Source organism: Pezoporus flaviventris, unplaced genomic scaffold, assembly GCF_033815535.1.
Source record: "Pezoporus flaviventris isolate CSIRO_AGI_PZ_B2104156 unplaced genomic scaffold, CSIRO_AGI_Pfla_v1 ptg000375l, whole genome shotgun sequence".
Taxonomy (NCBI): domain Eukaryota; kingdom Metazoa; phylum Chordata; class Aves; order Psittaciformes; family Psittacidae; genus Pezoporus; species Pezoporus flaviventris.
Genome location: NW_026892922.1, coordinates 91,089 through 108,682, shown reverse-complemented (window position 1 = coordinate 108,682; position 17,594 = coordinate 91,089). Strand labels below are relative to the sequence as shown.

The following is a 17,594-nucleotide window of genomic DNA, read 5'->3' as shown; positions in this document are numbered from 1 at the left end:
CACCACTCAGGTAGGGGAGACCTCAGCCCCTCACCCATCTCCAGCCCATCAGCCGATTTCGGGAGGTGCCGGGAAGCGCCGGCTTTGGGTACTCGTGGAAAGCACGGGAGCGGCTCAACCACCTCATCCCCATGACCGGTAACCCAAGCGCAACGAGGGCACGGAGGCTGGTGCCCGCCTGTTGGGGGCGCTCCGGCTGCGCGACCCCGCGGAGCAGCTCAGGCCCCGCCCCACCATCACCACCTCCCTTCCTCCTCCGGAAGTGACGTTAGCGCTGCGTCAGCGCAGCAGGAAGCGCTTCTGGGAGCGGTAAACAACCTTGTCGAGAGATATTTGCCGTCGTGCTTCCATCTTTGAGGCGCCGGAGCTCGCCGCCACCATGGGCGGCGTCCTGGGCCTCTGCTCCATGGCGAGCTGGGTAAGGCGGGGGCTGGCGGGCGGTGCGGCGGTTCCCTGCATCTCCGTGCCCATCGCAGGCCCCAGGCAGGCGGCCAGTGCTGCTCCTTCTCTCCCTCCTCGTCCCGTGCCTCGCCCGTCGCCTCACCGGGCCTTTGTCTTCCAGGGGCGGGCGCGTCTGTGGCGCTGCCTTCCCGCCTCCTCCAGCGTGGGCCGTGGGCGCTCTCCCCCTTCCCGCCCCGTGTGGCAGCCGCTCCGCTGGGGCAGGGCTCGTTCAGCGCAGGCTGGGGAAGGCGGGCCCAAAGAATGGGGGGGGGGGGACGGGGACGGGGACGGACGGACTGACAGACAAGATCGCGGTGGTTCCCTCCCCCGTTGGGCTTTTTCAGGGATCCGCCAAAGCCGAGTGAGGAGCTTCGTACTTCACCAGACAGGCCGGCCTGCAGCGCTGCTGGTCGCTGCTTGATTCGCCTAACGGTGTGGGAGGTGTCACTGTCCACTGAGCTCCCTCGCACCAAACGTATAAAGGAGTCAAAATCTAATTAAATGCTTAAGAATTTGGTGTTTCTTTACGGAAAAATAAACCATGTATGTTTCCCTGATCCTAGTGATTGCATTTAATGGGATTCTTTTTTACGGCTTTGTCTTGAGCAGCTCCACCCTTCATAGTATCTTTGTCTTACTGAGCCATCATTTTCGCAGTGCTCAGTAGTGTGTGCTAATGTGTCGCCACCATGCTGAGCATCGTCAGGTGATTTTTCTTAATGGGAAACAGTAGTTCCGATGTGGTTTTAAATTGTTTGCACTGTGCAGAACAGCACAGAAGTTGAAAGAGATCCTGCATAGCAGTCCTCATTTGAGGCGTTGCTCTTTGATCCTTAAGTGATGACAGGTCATTCCAACTCTAGTGCCTGTGTAGATGCAGTCAGGTGGATTATGAATCTTCAGAGTTCTGTCTTGGGAATGTCAGTGCAATTGTGAAAACCTGAATTTACCAAATCAAAAATATTGTACTATACCTGGATTAAATGAAATTATGCGTATTCAAACAGTTCCTACATGCTGGTCTAACAAAGCCTCATACTGATTCAAACCTCAGTATTTGTGCTGCCAAAATATATGGATTTTGGTTCCTGTAGTATAGAGTGATATTTAATTACAGAGATGATACTTAACTCCTTAGTCTCCTGTCTGAATTCTGTTAAGTGATGGGTAAATTTGTATGAGCTAAGCTTCCTGGCTGATATGCATGTAATAGGTGACTAGAACACTGATAATATCCCATTAAGGAAGTACTGTCAGTGTTCATTTTGCTTTAATTAACATTTAAAATGCTACTTAATGGATTAGCCAGTTAGACTTTTAATTACTAGCTGAATATAGTTAACGTTAGCATTTTTAATTATTGTCAAATACAAAGTGACAGTATGACTGTAGGTTTTAATTCACATACTTGAGTTAGTATATGCTGCATTTTCTAGTGCATAAATGGCCATTTCTGATAACTGGCTGGTGTTTGTAGTTGCATGAAGAATCTCGGTTTACTTGCTCTTAGTTTTGAGTGTTTGCTTCTGTACAGAGAAATACATGTAGTAGTCTTTTAGCCAGAATGATTTACATGAGTATGTAATCTTGATTAAGTCAAGATTTACAGTGGGTAATACCTTCTTTTAAAATGCCCAAGCAAATTGGGGTTTCTTTCCACACTTAATACCACAGCTAAGCAGTACATAAAAACCTTGTGTATGATAGTTTTTACAGAAGTCTGTCTGCACTGGTCTCTAAGGCTATGTCAGTAAAGTGCCATTTGGGATGCAGAAAGCAAAGCAAATTGTGAGGGTGAGGCAGCGGGGGAACTAGAAGGAGCAGAGGTTGTGCTAGTGTGGACTGTCCATGGCCAGTAGAACTGCTCTGCTTTTGTCTGAGAAGATGCTGCTATTGCTCTTGCTTCAGCTGTGTAGCTTTTGCAAGGCCACGTGTTGTGGCATGCAGAGCTGCTCTGAGTACCTGACCTTGGCATCTGGCCTCATACCCTTTATTCTGGGATTTTTTTTTTTTGTGTGGTGTTAGTGCTGGTTATAGCTCTGCCCTGCTCTGTGCTGAGCAGGCAGTGCTTCAGTTCAGTGCTTTTAAGAGCACATATGAGCATACCAGAGATGGGTAGTGGGATGGGGGAAAGGCCTTAAGAGCACTGTCATCTCACTAGAAGTCTTCTGATCCTGATTGGTCAGACAGTGCCATTTTCACGCTGCTGGGTCGTGCCTCTCTTGCTCTGTTCTCTGGAATAGCTCAGCTGCTGTTCTACTCACTTTAATATTCTTTAGCAAAGCAAAGATCTTGACTAAATTGGTTCTTTTAAGCACATTGTAGGGATGATGTAGCTAAAACCTGACTAGGCTCAGCGGGGGAGGGCTTAGTTTTTTTGTGAATACTTAATTCAGTATATAATCATGTAGTCATTACCCCAGTAAGAAGATTATATTTGATACTAAAACCCTGTTCTGTGTACCTCGGGGCAGTAACACTTGATTTTTAGTGGTTTTGTTGGCATTTCTCTTTTTCTACAGTATTCATCTTGTTATATGTTCCTCCTGCAATTCCCAGAGAGAATGAAGTGACTAGTTTAGCAGGCATGAATTAACTTGTCTGCCCAGCTGGCTGCTCCCAGAATAGGTGTGTGGGTCATTTTTTATTATTTTTGCCTTAGCAAACACCACTGAGCTCCTTGTATCCCTGTGCGTTTTGGGGAAAAATGAGTTGGTAGGTACAAATGTTACTGGATGGTGGTTGTGACTTAGTAACTGTTGTCTGAGCTTCCTTACAAAACAATCTCAAAGCTAATTGCAGGGTAACTCTTTGTGCGCATCTGTGACTAAGCTGAGTCTCACCTGGGGAGTTAAGCTTTGATTTCTGTGGTAGTATCTTACTTTTTGTACTGTAGGATTCTTGGTAGGAGGTATGGAATTCAGGAAGAAAGCAGCACAAACTGTCCTTGTCCTCTCTGCTGATAAACTCGCTTCTATGGGCTGAATGTTCTTTGCTTTCTGTTCTTTTGGAAGTCTGTTAGAAGTGGTTTTGCCAGTAGTATGATGACATTTGATTGGAATGGTATGTATTTTGTTCTTTTTTGCCTAAAGAAAGAGGGACTTGGACTATACCATGTTTCCTTGTAGAAGTGGCCAACTTGTATAAATAGTATCAGTAATCAATAGGTGTCTCTTGTTCATGTGCATGGTCTCAGCTTGTAAGGATAAGCTTCTTGGTGGCAAAATGTTTTGGAAGCTGTTGTTGGAGCTCAGACACTTACATGAGTTGTATTGCCTCGTTCAAGGCATGTTGTCACCCAGTGAGGTGGAGACAGTCATCTTTATTTCATCCACTGCAAACCTCCCATGTCTCTCAAAACACACATTCCTCTGTGTGCATTTGGGAGGAAGTTGCTTGAATTATTTAAACGCTTAACAAACAGTTTACAACTGGGATTCAGAAGAGAAGTGGCTTGTATACCAGGGAGTCCTTGCACCAAGTTTTCTGCAGCAGATGACCCTAAAGGTTATATTCTACTCCGCCAAACTCAGCCTTTTATTCAACAGGATCTTTAAAAATATTAATGTAGAAAGAATTCGTTCAAGAAAGTAAGTTTTTTGAATAGAGAATAGAAATACTCTTCACTAGAAGGGTTATTTGTGTGTGTTGAGGAACTGTTGGAATACATATAGTACTATAAAATCCTTATGTATCCTAAGCCAATATTTGCCATACATTTCTTGCGTACTAAACATAGGTGCCCTAATGTAGTTGCTTGCAGTTACAGAACAGCCTCAAAGGATCATCTGATCCAACCTTCTATGGGAAAGGGAGCCTTGATAAGATGAGCAAGCACCATGTTCAATCTCATCTTGAAAACCTTGTCATGAACTCTGCCACCTCCTTGGGGAAGTTGTTGCATTGTAAAATTCCTCTCCTGGAATCAGCATGCTCGTACTCTTTGTGCTATAATGATACTGAGTGGAGGAGGAAGTAAAAAAATGTCAACATAATATCTTTTACATATTGAAATAGTTATAATGAGAATCTGCCTAGTTTCACTTTTTTAGCAAGACAAATTCAGTACTGAAGTTTGCTTATTTAAAGATGATTCTGTAGCAAAGCAAGTGGAGATTCTTGGCTCCTCCATCCTCAGAGAGGAACACAAGTACAAAAAGAATGCAAGGAAATTATTTAAAAGACCTCAAGTGTGTGAGTCTGGTTGAACCTGTAAGAACGCATCATCTGTGCCTTTTCCTGAGGGCTTCTGCGGAGGCTGCTGGGAGTGTTGTGACAGTTTGTCTGCTCTTCCTGTAAGCCCTGGGCCCTTCCTGGTAGCGGCACACTACTGGCCTTTTTAATTGTCATATGACTAAATCTTTAAGAACTTGTTCTGACACATGCCAGTCATGCTGCATGATTGACATGCACTGGTCATGTGGCTGTGTAACTAGTCATGTTTTGATGTGACTGACTGGGTGTCTTCACTGCTGTGATTAGCACCTATGGCTTTTGTCACATGGTGGAGGTGTCCTGTGGATGAGCTGGGGCAGAAGCTGGGTTCTGCTGCTGTCTGGTATCTATGTCAGGGTGATGTTTATGAATCCTCACCAGTGAGGATTGTGGCCCAGCTTGGCCAGATACTGGACATGTTTGTTGTAGGTGGCAGTTGTGCTCAAATATTTTTTTTTTTCTGGAGTATTTGTTTAATCTCTGCAGCTGTGGAAGGGAGGATGGAATTGTTAACTAAAAGCAATCCTTGCATCTCATTTAGCTGAAATTAAATAAAATTCAAGAGAACAAATGAGCCTGAATCCAGTCTTTATTTCCTGTGAATGGATAAATGATTACTTCTGACATAGCACTAATTTCACTGTACAGTGGTGCATTAGGAAGTGCTTCCAAGATTGTGAGGGGGCTCTGTAAATGTGTTACAGTGACTTAGCCTGCACTAGTGATGGAATGCACAGGATGAGTAATTTTCCATCATAACTGCTGATGATCTGCACAGCCTGATTAAATATTGAAATCTAGCGGTGCAAACGTTTTTAAAGAGTTTGTTGTATGTTCTGTTTCTGTCAGATACCATGTTTATGTGGAAGTGCTCCATGCCTGCTCTGCCGATGCTGCCCCAGTGGAAACAACTCCACCATAACTCGGCTCATATATGCATTCTTTTTACTTCTCGGCGTGAGCGTTGCCTGTGTGATGTTAATACCAGGCATGGAAGAGCAGCTGAAGAAGGTCAGGTTGCTTCTTTGCTAACATGTGTGGTAGAACAAATGTCATAGATAGTAGTAAATGACATCTTGAAAGTGTGAGTTTTATTTGGAAATAGGTCATTGAGCTGCCACCTGTGCTTCACAGTCACCGTTAATTTGATTGTAGATCATATAAACAAAGAACTCATGGGACCATCACTGCATGGATGAGAAGTACTATTTAGAGATAAAGTTGCACCTCTTCCTTAACAGCTCAGAGGAGAAAAAAACAAAATCTTGTCTCAAACAAGAAAATGTAGTTTATGTATATGGAGTTTTAAATTATACATTATCAACATGCTTGTATTTGTGGCACTTGATTGGTTTTGGTTGCTGTTAATAAAATCAAAAAATAACCACAGTAGTTTCATTCTGCTATACTGATTAAAATTCTGTTTTAAAGTGTGTAAATGCATAACAAAAATACTTTTCACTAACGATAGTAGCATATTTTTCACTAAGGAAATGAGGAAGTGCTTATAGGATTTTACAGTTTATTAGTTATATGCAGATATGATAGTGCATGTAAAATTACTGAGTGATAATTTGAGTTATGGGAGTGCATATAAGTTCACTGAGCTTGGAATGCATGTGCTTTGTTTCTGTTAGTGTTTGATTTGCTGTTTTTATTTTGTTTGTAGGTGATACGAACTTCTGTTAGACATGCTTTTGATTTTCTTCCCCTGAAATGATTAATCTGTAAATGGTTATTTTGGTGTGGTGTAGTGATTAGAGTTTCTGTGAGAGCCATGTTAGTCACCTAGGAAAGAAAACTAATCCTTCTGGAGTATGATTTGACTTCAGAAAGATGTTGTTCATGTCCTGGTAGTGACTGGAAAGGATATTCTCAGCTGTTTTGTATGGAGGTTACAGATACTTCTAACTGATGTTGCTTTTTTGACGGGGAGGCTCTTTCTGTTTTAAAGAGAAGTAAGCAGGCTGCCTTCTCCTAGCTACCTGATAGTAGCTGTCAAATCAAATTTATTAAATTCCAGATCTTTTATTTATCTTCTGATTCAGATCAGCAAGTGAAAACTGCATTTCCATGAGAAGTTCTGAAATTGCTAATATCAAGACACACACCCCCCGTTAATTAGACTTGGTTTTGTGTAGAATTTGCCTATGTGGGATTTTTTTTTCCTTAAATGTTTTTAATATTCTAGTTAGACTGTAAATAACAGTACAGCCCTTCAGTATTATATTTTCTGACGATGATAGTTGCATAATGTTAAAATACTCATTAATGGTATATTAATAAAGCAGTAATACATACTCGCAGGAGGCCTTTTACAGATGACTGAAGTGTCTTGTATTTATCACAGATTCCTGGATTTTGTGATGGAGGTATGGGAACAACTATTCCTGGTGTGTACGGCCATGTGAATTGTGATGTACTAGTTGGTTACAAAGCTGTGTACCGTGTGTGCTTTGGTATGGCCATGTTCTTCCTCCTCTTCTCCTTATTGATGATCAAAGTGAAGAGCAGCAATGACCCAAGAGCAGCGGTGCACAATGGGTAAGATACAGACATGAGCAGTATGTGCATATGAGATAAAGCTACTGTGGAAATAAAGTCTGTGGCCAAGCACACTAGTCAAATATACTGTTCCACAAACAGAGTGGCATAGTAGCTAGAGGAGTGATGTTGCAGTAGAGGGCACTCAAAGTTCTTAGGCATGGCAGATTAATTTTTGTAAGAGGAAAAGATCCATTTTGACAATGGATAATCTGTCCTGAGGTTTTCCAAGATCAGAGGTTCTGCTTTTGTCCAAATATGACAAAATTCAGAGATGAATGATGGTACTAAGTTTCATTCCACTGAGATTTTTTCAACAAATTGAAAGATTAAAAAGCCTCATCTGTCCATCTGTAACAGGAATTACACTCCTAACTTTGATGTTTGTAAAGGCTTGCACTTTTCTGAACAGTTTTGTTTTGAAACTTATAACAATTTATGTATGTTTCTATATAGATACATAACATATCTCTTCCCCCTCTGTTATCTTTTCTTCATTCTTCCCTCTGCATAAAGAAGTATGAGTTATGTATTAAATTTACTGGGAAGCTCAGAAATTATTCTTTGTATTGCATTATAGTTAGAATTATCAGATGGAAGATGAGTGGAATTGACATAAGTGGTAGTTTTTGTCCAGGCTCAGCTTATGTGTAACATAGCTTCTTGAACCAAGGAGATGTAAATAACTGTAATAGGGAATAGCACTAAAAAGTATAAAATTATTTATGGTACCTAGTCTTGGTGGTCACAGTGATTGCTTAGACTACTTTTTCAAAATTATTATATTTAATGGAAGCTATGAACAGCTAAGCCATAAAAATGAAAATCAGTGTAATAAGATTAAACATTTCTAGCATGAAATGAGAAAAATCTTCAAATGATTGCTGTAGGGGAAAGGAAAATAAGACTGAGAAGAGTATTGCTTTGTTTGCTTCTTTTGTTTGTTTCGGTCTTAAAAAAGAGGCTGGGTACAATATTAAGATGCATTAGCAGCAGTAACTCAGATCAGCCTTTCCCTCCACCCTGCTTTGTTCAGAAGGGCATACTTGGTACATGCAAGAAAATAGTTCAGGTACATTCTACAGCAACACTTTGGGGTGGGTTTTTTGTTTGTTTGTTTTGTTTTGTTTTTTTAAACCTGAAAGTGCTTCTTAAGTGTTTGGGATTTTTTTGATGTCCTTGTATGGGGTTGTGCTATCCAGTACAAATGTTGGTACTATTTATGCAACCTGTAGCAGTTTACTCTTAGCCAGTCTAGTGTCAGCACCAGGGTAGAGGGAAAAACAATACTTGTTACTGGTACAATACTTAATAATGTTACTTCCAACACTTCTGTAATAACTGGTTGCTCCAATACAGGTAGCTTGATGAAAACCATGGCTTTTGATTTTTGAAATTGTATGTATCTTCTGTAATACTTCATGATGTCATCTTTCTGCCAGTGATTTGAAATGTTCAGAATATTGGGTTTTCCCATATATATGTACTAACTTTTCCATACTCATGTGCAAGTTAAGCCTAGTTATGTGGTCTGGTGCCAGTTCTTGCTGCCTTGGCTTTAATGGCAGTACTCAGAATGGTTTCCAGCCTTGGGTTAATAGAAAAAAATCAGTTATAATGTATTCACAGGGTTGTTGCTGGCTTGCACAGAATTCATACAGAATGTAGGTGGTGGTTCAGATGAGAAGTGCTTTCAGCTGTCACACATTATATGGGTAGAGTGTTAAGATCACTTTAAAAAGTCTGGAAATTAGAGATTAGATTTAATCAAAGTTGAACATGTTCCGATTTCTACAGTTGAGAATGAGAATTCAAAAAAATATATGGATTCAAAACCTAATTTTAGTGAGGCATATGCTACACCATGAATGTTGTTAATTCAGCCTTCAAAGTGGGTTTAGTCACTTCTCTGTGTCCCAGTGAATTAGTCCATTTCCCCTACATTCTTCACTCAGTCATCTCACATAGTTCCTCTCCACACAACTGGAATGTGTTTCTCTGGTCACCATCCCCTGATTGTAACAGCCGGAAGGACAGATTCCACTTGCTCAAAGTATGAGGAAAGATGGGCAGGGATAGAAAACTGGAAAACCATCCATTGTGGAGTGTGGTACTTGTCTTTGTGTTATATTCAGTTTTGAAGTACATGTAGATGATACTGTGCCTATATTTGGAGCTGCCTGCCACTGTGATCAGAAAAAATCATCTTCAGCTTCTTGTAGTTTTGTTGGTGTAACTTTTTGATTAGAAGTTTACTATGCAGGGTGTATTTGTACACTGTCTGTATTTGGGGAGAGTTTAGTAAATCTTTAGTGGAAGATACTTCCTTGTCTGTTTTCTAGGAAACATCTGATCTGTTTTGTTTGTCCAAGACTCTATCTTCTACTAGAAAAAAATAAAATCCAATGCTACTGCCCTGGAATGGGGACTTAGTTTGTTTGTGTCTATTCTGTGAAAGATAAATCCTTTGCTTTTGTTGCTGTGGTTAAACCTCAGCAGGTGTAGGCCTAAAAAGTCTGAATCCAGGGTTTTGTACATCTCTTCCATGTAGGAAGTGAATTGAGACTGGTAGGGAACTCCAGCATAATGTTGTCTGTCATTGTGGGAACCGAACAGATCTTCTGACTTTTTGGTTTGATATTAAAAACAGGTAGGGATTTTTAACCTGTTTTTCTGATATGCAGGCGGCTCAGTGATGTCACTGTGCTAGGTAGAAACCTTCTTAAAAAAAAAACAAACATCCAAACATAAATCCTCTCAGTTATCTTCACCCTGGCTTAATTTGTAATACGCGAATGAGATATCCCTGGGAAATGTGCCAAATTGTATGTCAGTCTAGCACAGTTCAAGCATAATAAGAACAAAAATCTTGGGCAGGTAAGAAGAGATTTATAACCTACTTCAAAAGACTTAAGAGTTGGGGGCTTTAATTCACTCATTCTTAAAGATGCGTATTTTGTTACTTTCAAGTTCTGGTGAATTAGATTAGACTTCAGCAGTGGCCTTACTTTTTTTAATTTCACTTTAGATTCTGGTTCTTCAAATTTGCAACAGCACTTGCAATTAGTGTTGGAGCTTTCTTCATACCCGAGGGACCATTTACAACTGGTAAGGGAATATTTTCTTTTGCCGTATCATGGTGCCATCATAAATGGGTTTAAAGTTAAACTAAGTGCATGCTGATGTCTTAGAGCTTTAATTGTAGCTGTCTTAACTATAGCACTTTTATTTGTTTAGAGACATATCTGTGGTTCTTCTTGTTTTCTTTCTCTTCTAGTGTGGTTTTATGTAGGTATGGCTGGAGCATTCTGCTTTATTCTTATTCAACTGGTCTTGCTTATTGACTTTGCCCACTCCTGGAATGAATCTTGGGTTGAAAAAATGGAGGAAGGGAACTCAAGATGCTGGTATGCAGGTAAAGGACTGGACCACAAGCAAGTTTTAGATTTAGTTGTGCATTATATTAAATCAGTTATTCACCAAGCAGTGCATTTTACAAGAGTGCAGAAGGGCTACGTCGTGCATAAGTATCACTTTCTCAGATGGTGTAGTTCAGCTCTGTTGTGCTGTCCTTTTGATGTCAAGTTAAATAAGGGGGGCAAGGGAGAGGGGCAACAATCTATCAGTAATAAGATCTAATTTCTGGGAGCAGAGTTTCAGTTCGTGATAGCAAAGAAGTGGCATTTGTAGGTGTTTTGTTTTTTTTTTGTCTTTTCTTTTTTTCAGCCATAACTTTTGTTATACCTTAGCACTGATTAAAACCAAACTGGCCTCTTACTGCTTCATGTGGAGCATAAATATCTCAAATAATTGTTTTTTACTTTCTGTCTGCCAGTCGGACATTCTTCAAATGTACATGCTGAGTGAAAGGCTGAGATAGTAAAGAAAATACATGTTAATTTTAATAAATCATTTCAGATGTGATAATTTAGGTATTTCAAAAGACAGCACGGCCTGTCTTTGTGCAGTGGCTGTTTTGCTGTTTAATGTTTTTAGCAAGATGGAATTTGGAAATAACATTTGGTTTTCTTTCTATTGGAGAAGTAGTTCTTCAATTTCTTTTTTAAGCTTTTAGCCAGAGTGTGTGTAATAGAACTTTGTTCCTTCACACTTGCTGCTCTTGGTTGCTCTTTGAGCACCAGAGAATCTAGTATGGCTTCAGGCTTCCCATTTATTGTGTTCTTTCTTTTTAACACATCAGAGTATTGAAAACTTACTTCCTTTGTGCTTCAGTGCCCAGAGCTGCTGTCTAATTGTGATTGTATGCCATATCCAAAACCTGAGAGTCATGTAATACTACTTCAATTCTAATACTTTCCATTATTAAGCAGCTTAACTCTTTTTGTGTCTCTTCACAGCACTGCTGTCAGCTACAGCTGTCAATTACCTGCTGTCTCTGGTAGCTATTGTCTTGTTTTATGTTTATTACACTCATCCGGAAGGCTGTTCTGAAAACAAGGCATTTATCAGTGTTAATATGCTGCTGTGTATTGGTGCTTCTGTCATGTCAATTCTGCCGAAGATTCAGGTATAGTTTTAATTCTTTTATCTACTAGATTTGTTTGGGGTATTTTTTTGCCTTTTGTTTTTTTTTTTTGTTTGGTTTGTTTGGTGTTTTTTTTTGGGGGTGGGGGGGTGGGGGGGTTGGGAGTCTTATTATTAGTCCCAGGCACCTATTATATATAACAAAATATATAATTGTGCCTGAGAATTGTAATTGGCTAACTTTGCTGTTCCATGACTACTTTGCATAGGAATCTCAGCCAAGATCTGGTTTGCTGCAGTCTTCTGTGATCACAGTTTATACCATGTATTTGACTTGGTCAGCTATGACCAATGAACCAGGTAAGTATAGGAGCAGTGTATGTTTTTTTGGGTAACCAGTTTGGCAGTAGATTGTATTTTCACCATTTTGCAGGGCAGTATTTGAATGGGCTACTACCATGCGTGTAAGGTAGAGGCAGGAGTCATTACTTAGTGTTCTCTTCCCCCTCCCCAACTTTCTGTAATCATACTGAAGAAATAGTTCTTCCAAAGTAATGTGTTTTTCACTTGCTCTTATGTTTATCATATGGAAAAATTTTGATTTCTTACTGGCAGGACTGCCGTATTCTAAAGGTTAGATGTTGCAAGTTCCCACAGCTCTTCCCAGGTGTCTGGAAGGTTCATCTCCCCACCCAGTTTCAAGTTTCTTTCTGGTGACTGAGATGCTACTGATAATATTTTTCCAAACAGAGGATTTTAAATAATGTATTAATAAATGTTTTCAGTGCTGCTTGCACTGAAACAGCAGAGCATCTCTAAAAAAAAAGATTAAAAAAAATGCAGAAATTCTGGTCGTTAAAATAAGCTGTCAAATATTGATTGTTGGTGTTTTTAATTGGGTCTCTAGCCCTTTCGTCTTTAATGATGGACAGTCTTCTCTGCTTCTGTGTAATAGTACATATGAGTCATATCTAATTCCTGCAGTAATTATGGAGAAATAGGATGGTCTGCCGTTCTCAGCTGTTTCATCCATGTTATCTGTGGAGGCGGTGGATTGGGAACAGTTGGTAATATGAATCTGACTTTGAAGCGTTATTTTCCAACTCTGAGATGACTCTGGTACCCCATCTACAGAGTATATTGTTGTCAAACTTGTTTTCTAATGGTAAAATTTGTAAAGCTCAATATGCAGAGTGTTTTTATGTTGTGGTATCTAATTATGAGATGAAACAGTAATGCAGTTGATGCATATCTTATATAAGTTTAAAATCCGTTTATCTGCTTGGAGAGACAGATTTTTATGTCACATACTTTCATTTGCCTGCTTTAGAGAGACTCAGTAGGTTAAAATCAGATTTAAAGGTTATTTTTTAACTCAAGACTGTCACAGTTCCTTTCTATTACCATGCATTCGATGTGGAAATGTACTGAAGTCCTAACGTAGTATCTCCCACAGACAGGCGCTGTAACCCAAGTTTGCTGAGCATCATTGGTTACAATAGCACCACCATTCCAACTGAAGGTCAGATAGTTCAGTGGTGGGATGCACAAGGAATTGTAGGACTGGTTTTGTTTTTGCTCTGTGTTCTCTATTCAAGGTAAGCTTTTTTAAAAAAAAATAAAATAAAAATTCCTGTTAACTTGTATTACTTCTCATTGCCAGACACTAAATTGTATTTGGGTAACTGTACTGTGTCCTTTCGTGTCAAATGCAGCATCCGAACATCCAACAACAGCCAAGTGAACAAGCTGATGCTGACCAGCGATGAATCAACACTGATAGAGGATGGAATGCCCAGGAGTGACAGCTCCCTTGATGATGGAGATGATGTTCACAGAGCCATAGATAATGAGAGGGATGGAGTTACTTACAGTTACTCCTTCTTTCATTTCATGCTTTTCCTGGCATCACTGTATATCATGATGACACTTACCAACTGGTACAGGTATTCACATTTGATAACATGCTTTTCTAATAATAGTAATAATCATACAAGATGCTGTTAAGGAAAATTCTTGACCCCCAGGTTTCCCACAGCAGAGTCTCTGTCATCTGATTCTTAGATAAATAATGTAACTGAGTGGTACAGGAGTAGGAGCGGCTGGAGCTGTGTGCCTCCGGTACGGGACCCAGAACAGAGATTCCTGGGGTTTTGTACTCTTGCATTCTATGCACCGGACCATCACATTGTTCAAGCAAGCACGTTCCTTGCACATGCTTCTTGGTCCAATGGCGAATTTTGGTCTAGGTTCTTCTGTCGGTTATTGGGTTCTTTCTGAGCCTCTTCTTATCCTTTTCTTATCTCTCCAGTTGTCACTCTTTGCTAACAGATGCAGTTCCTTTATCTTCCAATTTGTAAGGGTCTCAAGGCCTTTGTTTACATAACTAAACAAGTGCAGATTGTAAATTAAGTTCAGCTTTATCTAGGTGGGAGTTACCTGCTTGTGGCCTAAGGCTTTAGTAACTTCAGCTTCCCGTGCTAAGCAACTACTAATGGTAAGCAAAAGCACCCATTCAAAAGAACTCAGTTAAAGGAGTTCAGATAACTAAACTTAATTCACAACAGATGCCATCTTTTGCTGGACAAGGAGGTAAGTTGTGTGCTGTGAGGAACGTAGGTCTGGAATGGGACTTCTCAAGGGAAGTATACTGTTTGATCTATATTAAATGAGTTGTATTTGAAGACTGGGAGTAGCTAGCCTTGTTCACAAGTGCTTTCTTATATTTTCTAGAGTAATTGTTATGATTCACTGGACTGCTGGAATACTTCCTGCTGAAATGAGCAGAATAGAGTCTTAAATTCTGTAACAACTACAGATAAGTAACCACCAGGCCCATGTCTGGTACAGAGAGCTGGAAAAAGGAGAGATGGGACATGTTAATATCAGCAGGTTGAGAGAGAGGTGATCCTTACCTCTGCTCAGCACTGGTGAGGCTACTCCTGGAGTCCTGGGACCAGTTCTGGGCTCCCCTATACAACAGAAGCATGGGCATACTGGAGAGAGTCCAGCAAAGGGCCACAAGATGATGATGGGACAGAAGCATCTCTCATACAATGAGAGACTGAGAGAGCTGGGACTGTTCAGCCTGGAGAAGGCTCGGGGATCTTATCCCTGTGTATAAGTGCTGAAGGGAGAGTGCAAAGAGGACAGAGACAGGCTCTTTTCAGTGGTGCCCAAAGGCATGGGACAGAAACTGAAACACAGGAGCTTCCCTCTGAACATCAGGAAGCATTTTATCACTGCAAGGGTGACTAAGCACTGCACAGGCTGCCCAGGGAGATTGTGGAGCTTCCATCCTTGGTGATGTTGAAAATCCATCTGGGCACAGTTCTGGTTTGCAGGATGTAGGTGGCCCTGCTTGGGCAAGGGAGTTGGGTGACCTCCACAGGTCCCTTCCAACTTCAGCCATTCTGTGGTGGGATCTGGTGAAAGGAAATATGGTTGTCTGCTCCTGAAAAAATTCTCACAATAGAACAGTCCTCCTGAGTGGGAATTGTTTTTATGTTAACAGCTTGAACAGATGCTCTTCAGAGTTCAGAAAATATAAATTTATCATGTTAAAGGACAGGTGTTCTCTTAAAAGTGACTCTTAGTAGATGGTCCTACTGTGTGCCTTGTGTGGGTCAATATGACATCAAGAGTAGTAATTCTTCTAGATGTTGTCTTTTAGCAAGGTGAAATCCATTATTTGTATCTGTAAATGTTTTCCATTCCCTTCCTTTCCACAGACTTCCTCAGAGATTCCATGTAATTATTTCTGCTGCTTGACAGCTTCTCTTACTGTTTTTTGGGGTGCTGTTGCTTTCCACTTTCCTGTGACACCAACATACTCCTGGCATTCTTGTAAACATTGTTGGGAACTGCCTGGAAGAAGGGTAGAAGTGTCCTTGGAGGTGTGGAGCTTAAGTGGAAATGACCTACTGTGCAAACAGAGCTGAAGTGTGGTGTACTACATGTCCAAACAAAGATTGCAGATCTTCACTTTTCTTTTCCTTCTTTCACAGTCCGGATTCTTCTTACGAAACCATGACCAGCAAATGGCCATCTGTCTGGGTGAAGATATCTTCCAGCTGGATCGGCATTGTGCTGTATGTGTGGACCCTGGTTGCTCCACTGGTCCTCACAAACCGTGACTTTGACTAAGCCATGCTGCTCTCTGGGGAGACTCTGTTAGCTTTATTCACAGTGTCTTTGAGACAAACAGTATTCCAGATAGTAGTGCAGTTGTAAATATGTGTGTGTGCACGCATGTGCTGTCCATATAGGATACCCTGCTTTATTCTGCATGAGTACCTTGAATCACGTTTTTTGTCATTTCACTAGATGACTTTTTCTAGCTGAGCTCAGTGACAATTGCTGTCACGATGGTTTTCATAGGATTACTCCTAGATCAAGTGCTTTGGGAGCATTAGATGTAAGATCAAGACCCTTTGAAAGTAGGGTGGTGGTGTTTTTTTTGTCCATCTCAATTGCATTAAGTAGTTGTAGGAAAAAAAAAGTGCAAGTGTTGTTAATTAGGCTAACAAACCAGTGTTAGGCTGTGGCAGCAAAGGAGAGGCTGCCTTTGATTATCCCTGTTGCCTTGATTCCAAAGCAAGTCTTGAGTAAGCATTGTTAAAGTGGTGCATGTGGGGGGTTAGTGGGCATCCTGCAGCAGCATTTTGGCACCGGCAGCCTGACCCTTGTCTGTCCCAAGGGCAGCAGTACCTTTAGCAGAGATGGTAAATGAGGGAACTTGCACTTGAAGCTACAGAGGAGCTGATGTCCTCCCCTCCTGCGTGCTGCTGGGTCTGATGTGTGCCCTTGCAGAGCAGAGGGCAGATGCCCTGTTGAGAAGGGTCCTGGTATCACATGCTTAGAAGCTCATTTTTAAGGCATCTGTTTACAACGTGCATCTATGTATTATTACTATTTTTTAAAGTAGTTTAAACGGGATAGCTGTGCTGTAATTTATTGCTGTTTTGTGTGCCGCTTTCTTGGCTAAGCTACAATCACAAGAGTTTGCAAGGAGCAGAGTGGTGAAAACTGTGTGAGCCCTTTAGAGGCATTTTTGAGTATTGTGGTTAAACTAAAAAAGAAGCAGGGGAAAAGGGGTGCTGAAATTGCAGTAGCTGAAGGAGGTTCGTATTAACTGAGGCTTCAGTAAGTGTCTCTTCATGTATTTGCAGCTCTAAATTTTGAAATCTTTTAATGTATTAGGTATTTTGCTTGTTGTTTGTTGCCAGAGATGGACTTGAGCATAGGGAGTCTAGATCTAGGCATGAGCTATTAATCCATTTGATTAAAATACCGTATACTTCCTGTGCGGTTACAAAACCTTAAATGCTTTTGTGCTTGCTGCTTTGTAACTGAAGTATTTCTCAGTATTTCTGTTACTTGCTGCAACTTGAGGCTGGAGCAGCCTGGCTGGGGGTGATCCAGGGCCTTCAGCAGGCATCATGTTACTGTGGTGGTTATACTCCCTGTTGCCAATTATTCTCTAAGCTTTTAATTCTGCACCTGAACACTGACAGTTACAGCAGGAGTCTGAAATCTCAGACAAACTTGAGATTGTAATGGAAGGATTAAGTAAAGGCTTGTAATAATTTGGAATATGTTGTTAACTTATTAATAAATAAATTTGGATGAAGATATCCGGTGGCTTGATGTCTCATATTACTGCAGGATGTGAACTGTGTGTGGTTTTGTGCTGTATTCTCATCTTCTGTTCCCAGGGAGTGTTTTATGGCCCTTGTCATCACAGATGTCACAGCAGCAGCACTGCAGTATACACCTGCATACAGGGCAGGTACTGCTAAGCTCTTGGGGAGGTGTCCTGGGTTCAGCAGTAACAGTCATTTTTCTCCTTCCTGGTAGCTGGTGCAGTGCAGTGTTTTGACTTTTGGCCTGGGAACAGAGCTGATAGC

General features: G+C 41.0%; 1 protein-coding gene across 1 annotated transcript; it reads left to right on the top strand.

Annotated features, from left to right (window-relative positions):
• Positions 1–302: 302 nt before the first annotated feature.
• Positions 303–17,319, top strand: LOC133263617 (serine incorporator 1). The gene is made up of 10 exons (XM_061443460.1): positions 303–418; positions 5,506–5,667; positions 7,007–7,200; positions 10,229–10,308; positions 10,478–10,615; positions 11,559–11,728; positions 11,955–12,045; positions 13,142–13,283; positions 13,401–13,631; positions 15,693–17,319. Exons 1-10 carry the CDS (start codon positions 380–382, stop codon positions 15,829–15,831), a joined length of 1,386 nt encoding a protein of 461 aa, XP_061299444.1. The 5' UTR covers positions 303–379; the 3' UTR covers positions 15,832–17,319.
• The last annotated feature ends 275 nt before the right edge of the window (positions 17,320–17,594 follow it).

Coding starts and splice junctions, on each gene's coding strand:
- LOC133263617 (XM_061443460.1), top strand. CDS start 380: ATGGGCGGCGTCCTGGGCCTCTGCTCCATGGCGAGCTGG. Junction 13,284..13,400: donor CTCTGTGTTCTCTATTCAAG/GTAAGCTTTTTT, acceptor TGTCAAATGCAG/CATCCGAACATCCAACAACA. Junction 13,632..15,692: donor ACACTTACCAACTGGTACAG/GTATTCACATTT, acceptor CTTCTTTCACAG/TCCGGATTCTTCTTACGAAA.